We start from the raw sequence: 18,562 nt of genomic DNA, 5'->3' as shown, positions 1-18,562 counted from the left end.
TTTTTATAAGCATTCAGACAGTGAATAAAAGAATATGTCACAATAAATAAAAAGATTTAAACCCAGTTGCCCAATTTTGTGAGAAAAAGGATATTCAGGAGTCGATGGATGGAATCATTTAAGTGATCCTTGTGCAGTGAGGCTGAGTGGGCAGGACTGACTTACAATTCTTCCCTGTCGTTATCACTGCTGTGACCCTGTCAGCTTGCTTAACTAGCCGTACCACTGCACCTACAGCACATGGAGGCAGGCAGAATGAGCCATAGTATGTTCGGTGCCACAACGATAAACATGCAGCTGATTGAGTTCATAACCCCGGCTTTAGGAGCAGCTGCTTCAGCTGCCAGAGTGTTTGAGGTGCTGGCACAGTAGAGATACTTCTCTCTTTCAGATGCTGCCACGTATAACATCTTAACAGTCTGGGAAAGTGATTTTCAGTTTCTGGCACATTGGAAAATATATGCCCTGTTTAAATGATGTGATTATTGGCAAAGCTAAATTTGACCTTTGTCTGAAGTGCAGGGGTAGATGGTGATTATGACCAAATATTTCAACTTTGATCTCATCAGCCCACATAATTTCACTCCTTAGCATACTCCAAGCATGCTGCCTCATGTCTAGAAGTAATCATTGGCTTCCTGCATGCTTTTCTCCCAAACAATCCAGCCTTGTGCAGCTTGACTGTGGACGTAGCTCTTGAGCGAGTTTCCTAGCGTTTGTTTCAGCATCATTGAAAACCTGTGGATCAGTTTGAAGAAGGCTGTGCATAGCAGACAACCAAGCAGACATGGTAGACTTGGAACAAGTACGCCATGAAGAATGGGCTAAAATTACCCCTGAATGGATACATATGCCACTCGGAATGTACCCAAAGAGGTTGGAGACAGTTAGGGAGGACATACAAAGGATTAGAGAACATATCATAAAGAGGGATGCAAACCCTTCCACTGATATAATTTTCTTTTTATACACTCCCTGACCATTTTTGTTACTTCTGTCAGTGAAGAAACAGTTTTACTGGCTGAATGTGTGTTAAATATTATGTGGAGAAAAAAAATCTTCATTTTACTCTTTTTGCCATTTCAAAGTAAGAAGATGTTTACTTTGGCCCTCAACTGTATAGATTATAGATAGAATGTTCAACTTGTTTTAGCACTCCTACTCAAACCCAGAAAGTCTCTTTTCTTACAGTTTATTTTGACTTCTTAAAGGTTGTATATATTTTATGTACACAACAGCAACTACTGCATTATCACCGAGATGCAGAAATCCACAAGAGGCAAGAAAACAGTAAGAAGCCACATGCACTTTGACTGTAATAGCAGTCTAAAGTTGTGATTGAATAAAGATTAAATGAATTGTTTGTCCCTACCTGAAACTGCATGTTTGTAATTCACTTTGCTTCATTCACCAGGAGCAACTTTCTCTATTCTTATTTGTTGGCCTTTATTTAGTTAGTTGCCATCAGGAGGAGGACAAATGCAGCTACAGAGACAAGCTCATTTGAGCCACACCAGAAGAGCAGTGCAAAAACTTAAAAGCCTTGGGAAGTAAGGTTTGGTTCAGTGCAGAGTGTGGCCAGGAAGGTCAATTATGCTGAGAAGGCTTAGAGCTGGGGCCACTGATAAAGTGGTTGATGACGGATGAGAGACAAAGGCAGAAGATGTTAAGAGAATTGAAGTTTCTTCTGGATGAGCTTTCAGAACAGGCTTGGATGGAGGGTTGACAGGTAATCACTGAATGTCATATGAGAGCAAAAACCCAAGCTACAGCTCTTGGACTACACACTGGTATTTGATATTGCCCTCACAATGTGACATAGGCAATGACATATCTGTAAGCCTTGCAGCGTTATGTAAAATTCGCAGACAGCATTGCTAATATGATGCATAACTGGCATTGCCCATTCCATGTATACAGTAACTGGAGCAAGTCTAAATTTGTGAAACAATCATCTTTTTTAATGCACAAAAACTTTCCCTGAGATCTCACTGCCAAGATGAAGAGTCGAGCAAATAAGACAAAATAAATGAAAGAATTACCACAACACCACCACAACAAAGCCCTGTTTCTGAACCAGTGTGTGCTGATAGTGTAAAAATGAAAGGATGCTGCCTTTAGGTCATGCATCTTTATGAAGCCTTCCTGCAGCTACACACTGTCATTCATTACTTTTTGTCGTTTGTAGCTTTTGAACCTCTGTGATGCAAGGTGGCTATCAATACTGCTTTGGATGAAAGAATTTTAATCTTGATTGTGTTACTGTGTAAAGTGTCAGATTTTACTCTGTATCAGATGTTTTCATCAGTCTCTTTTTCTTGTCTCTTTTTGTCTTCCTCTACCTTAGACCCTGCAGCTCAGGCTTGTGCCAACCCTAGCGGGAACATCAGTGGGTGGGCACTTGACAAAACCAGCACCAGAGAATTAATACCAGTCAGTGCTGCTGAAGGTGTGACTCAGCCCCGGCCCTCTACACACTGATCCACACAGGATTAAGCCACTGTATGATGCGTCAAGTGGAAGACCTGGTGCAGCTGATGTACTGTTCCTGTCAGACTTAACATCTTTGGAGGCCTTTTCTGCCCCGCTCCTGTCTTGTGTAAACGGACTAGTAACAAGCCACTGCACCAACCGGATCACCCACAGGGATGACTGACAGTCATCTTGGTCAGGTACAGTGTAAATGGCAGACAGTGTGAGATGTAGTGCAGTTAAATGTCCTTTCAGTTTCGACCACAGTTGTTTATAGAGACAGTTAGCCATTTCTGGGTTTTTATTCTATTGGTTCAGCTAAATTATTTTTTATATTTGTGCCAGTGTTCAAAGTGTGGCTTTGAGGGGAGGGATCTTTTTTGCAGAACTGGCAGGGGCAGGGGACAAACAAAACAATGCTGTTCCTGGTAGTAATTTTGTACTGTACAGTATTTAAGCTTATTGAGACCTCCAGATTTAGGCACAATGTACAGTGTCTGTCACAACTTTAACAAACATGGACCATGGGCCACTTCTTGAGGGGGGCAGAGAGACTTCATCCAGCTGCCACGGTTTCTAATACCACAAGGCAAAATAAAAATACTTCTACATACAAGTGAATATTTGTGCCAAATTTGACAAAATTCCCTCAAGGCATTTCTGAGGTATTGCAGTCACAACGGTGGAATTGACATGAGGTGATCTAGTTCTTTCATTATTTATTATCGGTTTCCATTTGTTCATTAATGATGGAAAGTCCAGTTTTTAGGAAATGTATGTAGGTATGCTTCAGAGCTGTCACCATCTGTTTAGCTAGTAAGACCGGAAAGATGTCTTTGTTACAGTTCTGAATACAATTTCACACAAGGTGTCAAATTAAATCAAGAATAAAAAGAAGATAAGCATCAATATTCTTAAATTTATTGCCCGTATAGTGACAGATGAATGCATCTGTTCCCACCAGTCTGTGGCTGAAACAATACAAAACACTGTGTTGTGCATTGTATTTCTGATTCCTTTCAGTGCTGTCATGCTTATTTCTGCCAATGAAAACATCTGCAAAAATTAGCTTGTTTGGATGAGGATGGATTTCTCTTTTTATATTGCCAAAATCAATCAAAAACAATTACATGCACCACAATGTGGAGAAAATACTTGCAGCTGCGTTAACCTCAATATACTGGATGCAGTACACAGTGAACAGCGCAGGGATATGAGCAGGAATTTATGCTGAGAATGTGAAGAGACACCCAGCTGGTTGGCTGCATAATTGTGTGGAAATCCAGGGAACAGGGTTGCTTCTCTGGTAAATGCACTGGGATCAAATGTCTTTGTTTCCACTCCAAACAGAACTGGGTGTTTGGCTTATTTAAAGAGAGGCTGGAGGATTACATGGTGATTGTTCAGAGTCTTGGCATACCAAATTAGCTCTTGCCATTCATTTGGAAAGATCTAATCAAACATTAATTATTGTGACCACCTGTGTAAGGGAAGGCTGTGGAGTGTTGCTTATCTGTTCCCTCATGTCAGCTGCAGGGTCTTCACTCTGAATCCAGCAAGTGAGCCCCAAACAAGGAGCACAAGAGACAGAGAAGCAGACTGCATTCCATCAGATCATGGAGTATCCAATAGGATGCACAGCCGAATCTGAGCAACACTGCTGTTTGCCAGGTTTTCTGTGGCCAGTCAGAGTCTGGCATTATGCCTTTGACCCAGATATTTAGCAGCTTAAGAGCTTTTCTTTTTTAAGATTTTCAGGATAGCCTGTATTTCCTCCTCTACTGCTGGCACAGACTGAATGAGCTAAAGCCTGAGCTGTATGAACAAAATTGCAACTAACTCTTCAAAATGATGGGCTTAAAAAAAGAAGCCAGACATTTGACTTTTTACAAACATACAGTATCTAATACAGGGGTAATCCCAAATGTTTCTCTTTGTGTACTTTGAAAAACAATACTGGAACACCTCCAAAGATGTGCCCTTCTTGTTTTCATTGCTTGTTTCTGACCATGTTTTGCAGTCAGATGTGACATATTCTGTCAGCCTATGGAGAGAGTTTCTTGTCCCATGAACAGAGAAATTAGACTGGCTAGAGGGAGGATGTAATCTAGGTGCAGTCAGGTATGGCTTCCAGAGCCGTGCAGCCGGAGAGGTTGGCCAGTAATCAGTAACCAGAGGTGACTATTGGGCACTTGGCTATGGAAGTGGCAGACTACTCTGCTCATTCATCCAAAGAACTGCATTTTCCTGCCAACACAAAATGTGGGAAAATAGAGAGAAAGACCGCATTGTAACTCTATGACTATTCTTTGGCTTGACAGATGTCTAATAACACCACATGCAAGCGCTTGTATAGTACAGTAGGTGTGAAGCCTGTGCTGCAGATTGGTACTGACAACAGATACAAACAAAAGTTTAAAGTGTTTAAATTCCAAACTCTCATCTTGTATTTGCACTGAGTTTAAAAGCCCCAGCTGACACAAAAGAGAGCAAATCACCTTTGACTATAGAATAAGACATCAAACTCAGAAGAAAACTGGACAGTCCATCAAAAGCTGGGCATCTGGCAGCCCACTTCAGGGCTCTAGGCCATCTCCACCCTCGTAAGTCTTTCTCATTAAACAAATTTTGCCCCCATCAAAACAGATAAAGCCACAAAGTCAAGATCTAATGTTCCTGAATGAAATCAAGCAAAAAATATCTTAGAACATTAGCGCTTTCACAGACACACTGTGTAAATAATCTTAAGTCTCAAATGCCTGCTCAGCGGTTAATCTACCATCAGATCCTCTCTGTGATACTTAATTATCTCACAAGAAAAATTAAAAATAGAATTTCATATTGTCATGATGAAGTTTGCGATCAACTTCAGCACATTAAATATAATTTATTTTTGGTGAGATAACACAATTAGTACAGTAGAAGTCATCAGTTACTTCACAGTTAGAGTTGAACTCTTTTATGTGAAACAATTCACTGTTTCATGTGATTGCATTTAATGTTACGTTACAAGTTTTGCTGTGCATCAAAATGTGTTTTTGAGTTCTATGACTGCAAAATGACAAACTGCAGGGACTGCTCTGTCAGATGATAAGCCAATAAAAATAGATCTTACAATACCCAAGTGCTACAGCGCAGCAAAATTTCTTCTTGGAAAATGAAGCACTGGAGTCATGAACATTAAACATCAGTCTCTTAAAACATCAGGTGTTACAGATTCAATTCCATATTCATTAATGTTGCTGTTGGTGCAACACAATTAGAGACCTAGTGAATCCAGCACTAATCCCTAACACTCCTAGGACATGAATCACAGTAGCAGGAGATAGGAATAAATGAGGTGCAATAAAAAGGTACTAATACCCTGTATCACACCAAGCTTAAAGTCTTCCCTTTCTTCACTACATGTTTCCACTTCTACCTTGGGAGGATGACATGCTGAAGTTCCTCACACTAATTATTTTTGGTCTATGTGGGAGGAGCAGCAGGCATGCCATCTCATTTTTATCATTTTATGCAGGATTTTTTTTTTAAATTTTAATTAATGAAACACTATGACACCATTCACGTGTCAGAGACTGTGATGCACTTTGTACGGTGACTCTGAGTGTCATTTTTCTGAGCTGGGACAGTGGGACTCTTTTTTTTTTACATAGCAGCCTCAGTGTCTGACACCTTCTCCACCTTTCCCATATTTAAGAGCTACACACAAATCTGTTCCACTGGTTTCTTCCGGCCCACATTTCTGACCATTTTGCCAAGTGAGTTACTGATGAATTTCATGTTCTTCCCACAGGAGTAAGAGAGGAAGCAATGGGCTGGACTATGACTCTAAAAGATGACTTTGGGGTCATTGCCTGGACACGGCGAGCTGAGAACTATCTCATCCTCTTCCTGCTCTTGTCTCTCTTTTCCATCCCAGTCCAGTCAGACATTGTGTTTCCTAAGGAGCACCACTTCTCATGGAAAGCAGGTAAAATGTTGACTTATTCTTCTTTGCTATGCTGTAAATGTGTTAATCGCTGTTTTGAAATTCTCATCATCCTGGTCATATTGTTTTTGTCACTGGTGCGAAATCATAGTAGTTATACAACTGTTATAGTTGCTCTGTGTTTGCCAGGATTTCTTTAATCTGTTATCGTGCATTTATTTTACTTTTCTAATCTAAGCATTTAACAAGATGAACCTATCTGTGAGTGCATGCGCACACACACGCACACACACACACACACACTCAGTTCAGTATATATACACACACCAGAGACAGACAGTCATTACAGTTTCTCATTATAGCAGAAAAATATTGTACAACCACATTCATCTTCAGCGCAACCAGTTCTGTGGTGAAAACTATCCTCCTCTTTCTGATACACTTTGTGTGGAAGCGTAAACCTCAGGCTGCTGTGGACATCATCAAGCTAGCAGGCTGCTATGCCTGGCTGGTTAGTATAATAATACCTTCTTTCTGGCGGACTATACATCCCTAGCCATGTGGTGGCGTGCAGGGCTGGGATTTTTACTGTAATGTTGTATATGCTTTGGGAATGTGACACAATTAATGAGACATTGGTGGACAGTGGTATCCTCTGCTGTGGATTTATGGCCCAAGTTATAACTAGTTGACAGGATTTCAATAAGCAGCATGCTGCCAACATACATGTTTTGTTTCATGAATGCCAATGCTAAATATACAATATAGATTTTCAAAATGTTTTCCAAAAGTTACGAATACCTTTGTACACTATGCATCCATGCAGTGAGTCGTCGATGGAAAACTGGATTCAAGGCTTGCAGTATGTTCCCTTTTAAAGGGAATTTAAATTAAACTCACAATTCCTCCCTCAGTCGCTTCAGAAATTCAATTGAAAATGCATTTCCAAAGCAGCTTGAGGAAGAAAACTTGGCCTTCCCACACAAAAGCCCCACTTGCTGTGCGATTAGCACTTTCATTTCTCACTCTGTGGTTGGGTAATGACACTGCCCAAGTGATAAAGAGATTGATTAATTTCACTTGAAAGAGCGTATGTTCAAGTAGGCTGGAAACGGGACACCAAGTGTGAGGATTTGACATCCTTGCGGGGCTAAGATGGCTTATGAGCTGTTGCTTAACTGGAAATGAAAATCACTTTAAAAACAAGAAAGGAAATCTCAACCTTAACACACCTCACCTCTAAAATTATCTTCTTAGTGTCTGTTTGACTCCAGGGAAAACTGAGGGACCATAACAACTGGTACCACACACATCTGATGTTAAATCTAATAACACAAGAACAGACAGCTGTGTGATAGTTCTGGTATAGTTTAGTTTAAAATAGCAATCACGTGAGACTCAGTATTATGTTCATGTCAGCAAATATTGGCTTAACTTACATATACAGTAACTCCCAATGTGCGGGCGTAGGTAATTATGGTGGTGGTCATGATATATTTGAATACTTTATTTGGCTGACAAGCTTCCTTTTCATTTTGGACTTGTCAGTGTAGAGAAGATGCGCTCTACATTAGGCACAGCCACACTATTGTGTGTTTGGTGTGTCTATCTAGGCCAGCAGCATTGTGGGGTAAATCTTTTGTGTGAGCCAGTTTTCAAAGCTGTGACTAAGCTTGGGAGTCTGTGGCTCAAAGAGAGAGCTGGAGCCATTGAAACTTGACCTTCATCAGTGTCTTGGAGAGCAATATAGAGCGCTAAAATGCTGCAGCTAATGGGACTATTATTTAACTCTTTAAAGTGACTGTTCAAAGATAATCCCTTTAAAACAGCTATACTTGGCCTTTTTAACAGCCATACATGTACCATTAACTCGCATCACAGTGAAAAGCAGTGCATAAGAAGAGATGATGAGGTGGTGATAGGATTTATGAGGAACTGTCAGGCATTTTGCTCAAACACAGATGGTAGAAATCAGATTTCTGTGTATTTTTAATGTAAATACATTGGTAAGAAAAGCATCAGAGCCATCACAAGTTATATGTACTACATGTGAGCTGTTTCCCTCTGCAAATACCCTCACAACACATCAGTGCTCTTGACTGGTAATGTGCATTCCACTGCACATGGTTTGTTTTATTTAATTAAATTAAGGTTGGTTTACTACTGCAGATTGCATGTAAGTGTTGGAGAAATTGATTTCAGAAAATTATGGCGTACAAGGGAATGTTTGCATACTCTAGCTTTTGCCATTTAAATTTTGTTTTTGAAATTCAAAGGGTAATACACAGTCCTACCAGCTTCTGGATGCTGATGCTCTCTGAAACAGAGTGTTTAAATGGGATTTATTTTGGTTTCCAGAGGCATCTGCATTTTAAACATGACAGCAAGACACTGTGCTCATCCAGTGTCAGCTTCAGTCATCTGAAGCAAGTAAGATCTTCTTTCCCAGGGTTTTGTTTGTCATCTTTGAGGCAGTGTATTTGAAATGTATTATAATGTGTTTAAAATGCTGGGATTCACCTATCAGAAGGTATTTTACTGTTTAGCAAACAGGAAAAGAAGAGCTTTTTTTCTTACATAAAAGTGAAAGCTCATCCCAGATGGGACTGTACTGAACATCAAAGCATCTTTTTTCTTAAAAACAAAGCACTTTATTATAACTGTTATTTTCCTTTTTTGACTGGGGAATTCAACTAATTTTAGTGAGTAAGGTATCTTTATCTCTGAAGAGAAAAATGTATTATTCAAACATAATTCTAATAATACATTGGAGACTATACAGCAAATACCATGATTAAAGGGAAGCATTTGTTTAGAGACTATGGAGTTTTTAATTTAGCCCTGTTTGTTTCATTCATATTTCTTCCTGTTTTGGATTTAAAAAGACATTATTTTATGTGTCGCTGCCTGGAGTTCTCTAGAGATTTAAATAATTAAGCTGTCTACAGTTCATCTAAATTATGTGGAAACTTTCAGCTATTAGAATCAACCGAGGGGCAATAATTTGCAAAAGACTGAGAAATCAATAAAGGCTTTCCTTAATGAGAGGAATCACAGCTCCTGCTGGATTATTCAAAGAGCTTACGGGGCTGGAGTCCCAGGACCTGGTTTTATCTAAGGCTTAATGACTGCAAGAAAAAATGAAGTCATGCGTGCAATGATACAGTGAGGCAACGTTTACAACTCATTTCAGGGTCTGAGTATATTTATTTTCAATGTCACTGCACTGTTGCACCATCAAAGCTGAAATCAAACATCACTGCAGCAGTGAACTTGGGTTGTTTCTGAAAAATAAGCTCAAAGTAGGCAGTGTGTGAGGGGTGTGCCTAGGAGCATTTCAAATTTAATCAGATGGTACTGAATAATTCACAGAGGCCTTTTTTTGCTTTATGATGCCAAAGGAAAACAAAAATCCCTTTAGGAAAATGTATTTTCGGTCAGTTAGCTTCACAACATAGGCTGTCGCAGTTAGATAATATCTAGTTATCCTCATACTAGTTTTCTCTTGCTGCAAAGGTGAGCACACCATGTTGTCAAATGTTACTTCAAACTTCAGTCTTTTAAGTTATGATCGATAGAAATGTTTTATAAAAGGAGGACACACAAGTCATTACGTACTTGATGGTTCAAATGTACCAGATGAGAACATCTAAGAGAGAGTACAACATATTTTTCCTGCAATACATGAGGAAACACTGGAAACTACAGGTACACCTGGCCCCACAGCTGTGTAGAGACACCACCCAGGAAAAGGTGACACGTCAGGGCTCTCTCCAAATTCTGTAGGTGCCTCAGCTACTGGCTGCTGTCGAATATCAGATCTCTCAGGTTGGATGAAGTCCTTCTCCAGTTCCAAATCAAAGAGAAACACAAGGGCCTTCTGCCTGACCGAGACCTGGCTAGGCGACATGGACCCGGACCAAGTAGTCAGCCAAGCTCTCAGTGAAATATCTATCTTATGATTAATCAGTGGAGATGCACAAGTAATCACACACATTCTGCTCCCTTCATCTGGAATTCATTGCTGTCAGTTATGGACTATTCTACTTTCTTCCAGAATTCCCCTCATTTATAATTTGATTTGTGTTCACCCTTAGGATAATGCTAATATATAAATCAATTACCTGGCTATGTCTCTTTTTTTGAAAACTCTTACCATGACACAAAAGAACTTTGCCTTCAGTTTTCCAGAGACTGTGGTCACAAAGTCATTTGAGCATGTCATTTTGTCATACCCGAGAGCCCGTATAACCCCTTTTAATGGATGAACATCAGTTTGCTTACCAAGAAATCTACTGAGGATGCAATGCAATGTACCTTGTACTCCACCAAGGACTGCAATGACTGGAGAACCTGCCACCTGTGCTTATATCCTGTTCACTGATTTCAGCTTCAACACCTTAAATCCTATAAGGCTCTTCGGTGGACTTAAACATCATCCCCTATATATGTCACTGGATCTGGAGGATCCTGTCAGAAAGGAGACAGTGGGTTAACATGAACAACCTTTTATCTAGCCTTTAAACCTCAGCACTGGTGTCTTACCACCTTGGCACTTCACCTTATATATAAACAGTGTGAAATCCTAGCACAGGTCTGTAACTATTCTTAAGCACAAGTATAATAGAATTCATAGCCAAAAACAATGAGCACAGTTACAAGAATCAGGTAACTCAAGCTGTCAGTGCCACAACAATATGTATGGGGATATGTACATACACAAAGAGCCAATGTACCACATTCAAATTCCTTGTGTGTCCGACACACCTGGCCAATAAAGCGGATTCTGATTCTGATTCCGATATCCTGCTTAAAACATCCAAAACCCAGGAACTGGTCATTGATTTCCAGCACAATGCCCTGCCCAAATCTCCCATACACATTTCATACCCATTATAGACTAATTTTAAATTTCTTGGCACACATGAAACCAACACACTGAAATGGAATATCAGCTCAGATCTGATCATTAAAAAGCCCAGCAGAGACAGTTCCTCCTCAGACAACTTAAGTGAATCTAAGTGAAAAGCAGAAATAGATTTTCTACAGTTTTGAACAGAATTGCCACCCCTATGTATAAGGATCTTCCTCTGACTTACTTACCTCACCAAGGCGATTCGTGCTAATGTTAACATGGCTTGTGACTTGGTCTATGTGCTGCTGGTGTAATAAAACATAGCCCAGTTTTTTTCCAAATCTTTCCAATCACCAAGATGATAGCAAAAGCCAATATTTGTAAAAGTACAATAATAGCAAAGTGCACTGCTGCCCTAGCGATATTTTTCCTTATGAGCTTTGTCTTGGAAATATACTACAATGACTGAGCAAATTTCTAAAAGCACCTGTTCCTTTCAGTTTTGCCTTTCCATTCACACTATGAAGGTACTTTTCACACCTCAGAAAGATCCATCTATTTATTTATTAGCTATTCCCACTTATCCTTAAGGGTCACAGGGTGGGGGGTGCTGGAGCCAGTCCCAGCTAACACTGGGTGAGATGCGGGGTATACCCTGGAAAGGCCTTCAGTCTATCACATGGTTGATTCGCAGTCACACTCACATTCACACCTGTGGGTGATTTAGAGTCACCAATTAGCCTAACTTGCATGTCTTTGGACTGTGGGGGGAAACTTCACACAGGCTTAAAAGCCAGAACATTCTTACTGTGAGGTGATAGTGTTAACCACTGCTGCACCGTCATGTTGCTCACCTCAAAAAGATGTTTTTCAAAAATGTTCTCAAAATTTGCATTTGGATGGGCTAAATCTAGTACATCAAGTCAGCCTGATTATGATCAAGGTGAATAAAACTCAAAGTTGACTACTGATCTCAGGCTGAAATACAGTATGGTGTTTCAGTTATTTATTATACACTATATCGCAGGCCATTTTTAAAACCCACACATATTCACCCTGCATTTATAAAATACTGCCTTTGGCATACCACTAACATTAAAACAGTGACAATAAAGCGACACAAACAGATGCTCTGCTTTGTCTCGTTTAGGTTTGATCAGCACTGAGTGCACAATATTTGTAATAGTATATTAAAAACCTGCATATTTCAACTATCAAAGCAGCCTTGATAAAATTTGAAGTGTCTCTTCAAAAGAATTCTACATTGATTTTGCAACTGAGGTCTCATTTTGAACTTGCGTCTCTTCTTCTGACTGGCGGATAACTGATTGAGGATGTCATAAAAGCTTGTGGCCGGTCTCATGAGAGCCACATGGCAAGAGGTTCCTAGTAGTCAGATCCTTAATCCCATGAGAATATTCTCACAGAAGAGTTAGCTTTCACAGACGCTCTCCTATCAGCAGTTCGTTTCAAGAAGTGCAAGGCTTTCACATAACCCCTATACAAAGCGTTTCAGTTCTGGACAAATCTCCCACAGTTGAAGTTTTCTATGAGAGATTTGAAGGGAGAAAGAGGAAAGACATGCAGCCATGACTAGTTTGTAACTGGAGACATAAGTAATTATAAGGCGTTTCTGTAGCTACTGGAAATATTCAGCCTGGAGTGCCCTTGTGTAAATGATGGGAATCAAAGATCATTACTGAGTGGCTCCTGAGTTTCAATTAATACTAATATTGGAATCCATAAAAGGCAACACTTCAGCTTCTGATTTTTGTCTGATTAAGAGCCATGCATGCAGACTAGGTTCCTTACTCTCAGACGAATGGATATAGGCTGTTAAACACTGTAGAGCTTTTAAATACCCTCAGAATTTCTCCCCATTTACATGAAGACACAAACACACAGAGAAGTTCAGATGCTCTACAGTGTCTATCTGCATGTGCAGTGCCAATCAGCACCTTGTCTGTTGAATATACTGAAAAATGTCTCTGCACAAATCAAATCACCACTAGAGGACTCAAGGACAGTAACTTCTGAATTGAAGTGCAGCTAAAATACTGTTAAAAGCTTAACTGAACTACTTATTTAGAATATTCTGATGAACCTCACAAACAAAAAAGTAACAAATTAAATTCAGTGAGTCAACAGCTTGAGTTTCTTCAATGGAAATGAAACAAAGTTCCCCTGTTCTCCTGCTGTAAACTATCAACCAGGGTGCAAAGATTTCAGTAAGTGAGCATCATTTGGGAGTATTGAGTTTTGAGGGTGCAGTGAAGGACCTCACACTTTGTGTGTTATGCATGTCTGTGTGAAAGTCAGACACATAAAGAGACTGTAAAACTAATTTGTCACTGTGCGGAATGAACAGACAAAGCATCTGACAACCTCTGCTCCAAACTACAAAATAAATTAAGCTTCAGCGCCATTGCCTTATTACTCTATCATTCTGTTTCTCATTTTTACCTGGGTTCTTAATAAGCTCTATAAATGCTCTTTAGTGGGGAAGCTTCATTGTAATTTCCCTTCATAAAAAAAGGCTGTTTGCTGCTTTAACAAAACATGACACGCCTGTTGTAATTACAGTAGTTTTAATGAGATGAACTCCTCTTTGCCCTACAAAAACCGTAAGCCTGAAGGTCTCAGCCAGCTCAGCCGCTGTGAGTGCAGGGAGTAGCTAAATGCTAAAAATGGTTGAAAGAAAAAAATGTTTGTGTTCATTTTCTTCATGGTACAGTTTCTTTGACAAGCTGCTCTCCATGCTGGAGTGCTCTGTCTTTGTCAGCACAAGTGCTTATACCCCCTGCTGCAAATAGGTTATCAACTGATAAGATTTCTCATTTATTGCTACAGGTTCCCCTCTATTTATATCACTATATCCTTTGTTTTAAAATTAATGACTTTGTATTTTGTTTCCTGGGATGGATGTTTCACTTTACTCTTCACAATTATGGTGATTGGAAAATCCTCAATGGTACAATATCCACCATAGAAGTAAAAGGAAAATGTTAATAACATTCTCTGTTTTTGAACAGCATCCTCTACAGAGACCTGTTAAAATAGCCTTCTCTGTTTACTGTGCATCTGACCCAGTGGGGAACACACTAGAGAGACACTGAGGTGAAACCAAATAGATTTTATTCTTACCTGAGAAACATTCCCATGAGTCTTTTTCTGACTGCAGAGCACTGTCTATCAAGAGTGTTTGTTTCATTTTACTCTTTGATCAACTGCTGTGCTGAGGCTGACTAGTCAAAACACGATATAAAAGAGAGGAGTGGAAGAGAGAGGCTAAGAGGAAATGATTGCAATGGAATTATCCAGCCAGTGTTCATGCCAGTAGCCTATGCAAAAATATATATTTTTAATTATGACATGTCACATCGAGCAGAAAAGTTAGACTTGAAAAACATGCGTAGTGTATGCAGAATCCAGGCTGGGCTCCAGCAGGTGTCTGAAGTAACTGGATGACTTTGTTGAATCCCTCTGTGCTAATCCTATTTTTTTAGAAATTATGTTAATATAATATTAATTTTCAGCAGTAAATTCATTTTGGGGGAAACAATGTTGCCTTGATTGATAAATGCTGCAACGTATCAGTACTGAATGTATCACTGCATTTATTGTGTTTTCCCTTCATTATCCAAACTTGTGGTACAGTATCCACTCATACAGTGACATTAGCATGATTAAACAGTTTTCTAAAGGTTATATCTCAAGATTATTTGATATTAGTAAATTTATCAGTCCTCCAACACTGTGTAAAACAAGAGAAGCTCGGGAACAAAGCCTCAAAGAGGCTATTCCTGATATCACTTGGGATCTCATTATTGATTGTATTTACTTCTTATCTCTATGTACAAAATACATCACAGCTTGCTACAGTTTATACTGATCCATTGCCTTTATTTTACAAGAGAAAAAATAACTACCGTTTACTCCAAATCTGATGCCAGCTGCCCAAGAGGTCACCACTCCTCATGCATTTGATTTTGGACCTCAGTATTTGAAGTGTTATCATATATACTGTATGACGGATCCAAATCTGTTTATGGCAGTATTTGGTATATGTGTACCTCCAGCAGAGCACAGTAGTGCATACCAGTCAAGTGCTAGCATGTGCTTCAACTAATTCTTTTCAAGTGGAAGGCCTTCCCTCCTTTATATAATGGATAAAAGAGGTCATGATGTGTCAAAACTGAGAATCACTTTAAAGGGGTCTCACAAAATATCATAAAATCTGGTTTCTGTTCATTAGATACAGTGCCTTGCGAAAGTATTCGGCCCCCTTGAACTTTGCGACCTTTTGCCACATTTCAGGCTTCAAACATAAAGATATAAAACTGTAATTTTTTGTGAAGAATCAACAACAAGTGGGACACAATCATGAAGTAGAACGAAATTTATTGGATATTTCAAACGTTTTTAACAAATAAAAAACTGAAAAATTGGCCGTGCAAAATTATTCAGCCCCCTTAAGTTAATACTTTGTAGCGCCACCTTTTGCTGCGATTACAGCTGTAAGTCACTTGGGGTATGTCTCTATCAGTTTTGCACATCAAGAGACTGAAATTTTTGCCCATTCCGCCTTGCAAAACAGCTCGAGCTCAGTGAGGTTGGATAGAGAGCGTTTGTGAACAGCAGTTTTCAGTTCTTCCCACAGATTCTCGATTGGATTCAGGTCTGGACTTTGACTTGGCCATTCTAACACCTGGATATGTTTATTTGTGAACCATTCCAATGTAGATTTTGCTTTATGTTTTGGATCATTGTCTTGTTGGAAGACAAATCTCCGTCCCAGTCTCAGGTCTTTTGCAGACACCATCAGGTTTCCTTCCAGAATGGTCCTGTATTTGGCTCCATCCATCTTCCCATCAATTTTAACCATCTTCCCTGTCCCTGCTGAAGAAAAGCAGGCCCAAACCAGGATGCTGCCACCACCATGTTTGACAGTGGGGATGGTGTGTTCAGGGTGATGAGCTGTGTTGCTTTTACGCCAAACATAACATTTTGCATTGTTGCCAAAAAGTTCGATTTTGGTTTCATCTGACCAGAGCACCTTCTTCCACATGTTTGGTGTGTCTCCCAGGTGGCTTGTGGCAAACTTTAAACGACACTTTTTATGGATATCTTTAAGAAATGGCTTTCTTCTTGCCACTCTTCCATAAAGGCCAGATTTGTGCAGTATACGACTGATTGTTGTCCTATGGACAGAGTCTCCCACCTCAGCTGTAGATCTCTGCAGTTCATCCAGAGTGATCATGGGCCTCTTGGCTGCATCTCTGATCAGTCTTCTCCTTGTATGAGCTGAAAGTTTAGAGGGACGGCCAGGTCTTGGTAGATTTGCAGTGGTCTGATACTCCTTCCATTTCAATATTATCGCTTGCACAGTGCTCCTTGGGATGTTTAAAGCTTGGGAAATCTTTTTGTATCCAAATCCGGCTTTAAACTTCTCCACAACAGTATCTCGGACCTGCCTGGTGTGTTCCTTGTTCTTCATGATGCTCTCTGCGCTTTAAACAGACCTCTGAGACTATCACAGTGCAGGTGCATTTATACGGAGACTTGATTACACACAGGTGGATTCTATTTATCATCATTAGTCATTTAGGTCAACATTGGATCATTCAGAGATCCTCACTGAACTTCTGGAGAGAGTTTGCTGCACTGAAAGTAAAGGGGCTGAATAATTTTGCACGCCCAATTATTCAGTTTTTTATTTGTTAAAAAAGTTTGAAATATCCAATAAATTTCGTTCCACTTCATGATTGTGTCCCACTTGTTGTTGATGAGAAAAAATGAAAGAAAAAAAAAAAAAAAAAAAAAAGATAGCTAATTACAGGATTTAATAGCAGGTTTAATATATTTGTTATAGCCTGATCCAGAAGTGGTCATTACAATACACCGCTTAGTGCTTATGGATTTATCATTATTTCATTCTTAATTGTATTTATTTATATTTTTATTTTATTAGTTAAATTCATCATTAACAACAACAAATAATAATAATAATCTATCATTTTTCCTTGTTTTCCTAATTTATCATACTGTTTGCACTTTGTCCTAATGAAAAATGAATAAGTAAAGTGTTTATAAAATTTTTTTACGATTATGTTTAGGCACTTGCAGCACTTAGTTAAGGTTAGGGAAAACTGGTCTTGTCTTGATTTAGATACACAGTATGAAACAAGCCGCTGTTTAACTGAAACCACATTCTTTTCCTGACCTTTACCAATGTCAAGGTCAAGGTCAAGGGTTTATTGTCATATGCACATTTAGGAAACGTGTTTCCCTGTACAATGAAATTCTTACTTTACTGTCCACACGAGTGCCACACAATATAAGTGAAATATAATGCAGATACATAGGTAACACAAAATCTAAATCTCAAAATCTAAAGCACTGTAAAACAACTGATAAAAGAAGCATAATGAAAAATACAAGAACACAATATAAAACAGCCAATGAGAGAAGCATGCAATGTGCTTTGTTGCCTAAACCTACTTACATGCAGGAATCGTGATGTGAACCCCCGTCTCAGTTTCAAAGTCATGTTCATGGCATAGCAAAAACTAGCATTCCCTACCTTTGGAAACCACTGCATGTGAAGATAATCCAGGCAACAAAGATGTAGCCAAACCTAAAAAGATGGGGTGAGATTGCAATTGAAAATGAATATACAGTAGCTTAGCTTTGCCTTAAAAGTAGAGTCATGCAGATGTCAAACAGTATGTATACAAACAGTCCTGAGAAGAGATCTAATTGGCTGAAATAATATAATCACCTGTGTCAGTTTACCATGGCTGTGTAGGGCTTTTAAAAAACCTGATTCTAGCCTGACACGGCCCTGAACACTTTATTCACATCCAACTGAAACACAATTTCTCCTTAGTCTAATAAGGCTTCAGCCATATCAGTTTAACTTCAGAAATTTAAGTATACTGAAGGTACCAGTATGAATGTCTGATTTCTTATTTGCATTTACTTTATTTTCTTCAGATGTTGGATTCAGTCAAGACTTAATACCTAAATGTCAGATTTTGTGTTCACCAAGCTTAATCGAGACCCTTTTTCTTGCTCACTGATTTCTAACAGTTGGACAAAGTCACAAAATTCCTGCACTAAGAGTAGCTGCATTAGACTGCTCTTTCAAATCAAATCAAATCAAATTTTATTTGTATAGCGCCAAATCACAACAAAAGTCATCTCAGGACACTTTACAAAGTAAGGTCTAGACCTTACTGTTATCAATATTATTACATAGGGAAAACCCAACAAATCCCACTTGAGCAAGCACTTGGCGACAG

The 18,562-nt window shown here is 39.2% G+C and overlaps 1 protein-coding gene across 3 annotated transcripts in view; it reads left to right on the top strand.

The window, feature by feature from the left end:
- The window catches only part of thsd7ba (thrombospondin, type I, domain containing 7Ba), a 181,039-nt gene that overhangs the window by 43,923 nt on the left and 118,554 nt on the right, over nucleotides 1-18,562 (top strand). For all 3 annotated transcript variants that reach the window (XR_002276677.1, XR_002276676.1, XM_020621192.1), the window contains exons 2-3: nucleotides 2,348-2,672; nucleotides 6,269-6,445. Coding sequence is in view for 1 of the 3 variants with exons in the window: in XM_020621192.1 (XP_020476848.1) it covers nucleotides 6,286-6,445 (160 nt within the window). In the remaining 2 variants the exon portion in view is untranslated. The remainder of the gene's footprint in view (nucleotides 1-2,347; nucleotides 2,673-6,268; nucleotides 6,446-18,562) is intronic.

The sequence above is a fragment of the Monopterus albus genome, unplaced genomic scaffold, assembly GCF_001952655.1.
Source record: "Monopterus albus unplaced genomic scaffold, M_albus_1.0 scaffold254.1, whole genome shotgun sequence".
NCBI lineage: Eukaryota > Metazoa > Chordata > Actinopteri > Synbranchiformes > Synbranchidae > Monopterus > Monopterus albus.
The sequence above is the reverse complement of the archived record's forward strand: the minus strand, read 5'-3'. Positions and strand labels throughout refer to the sequence as shown.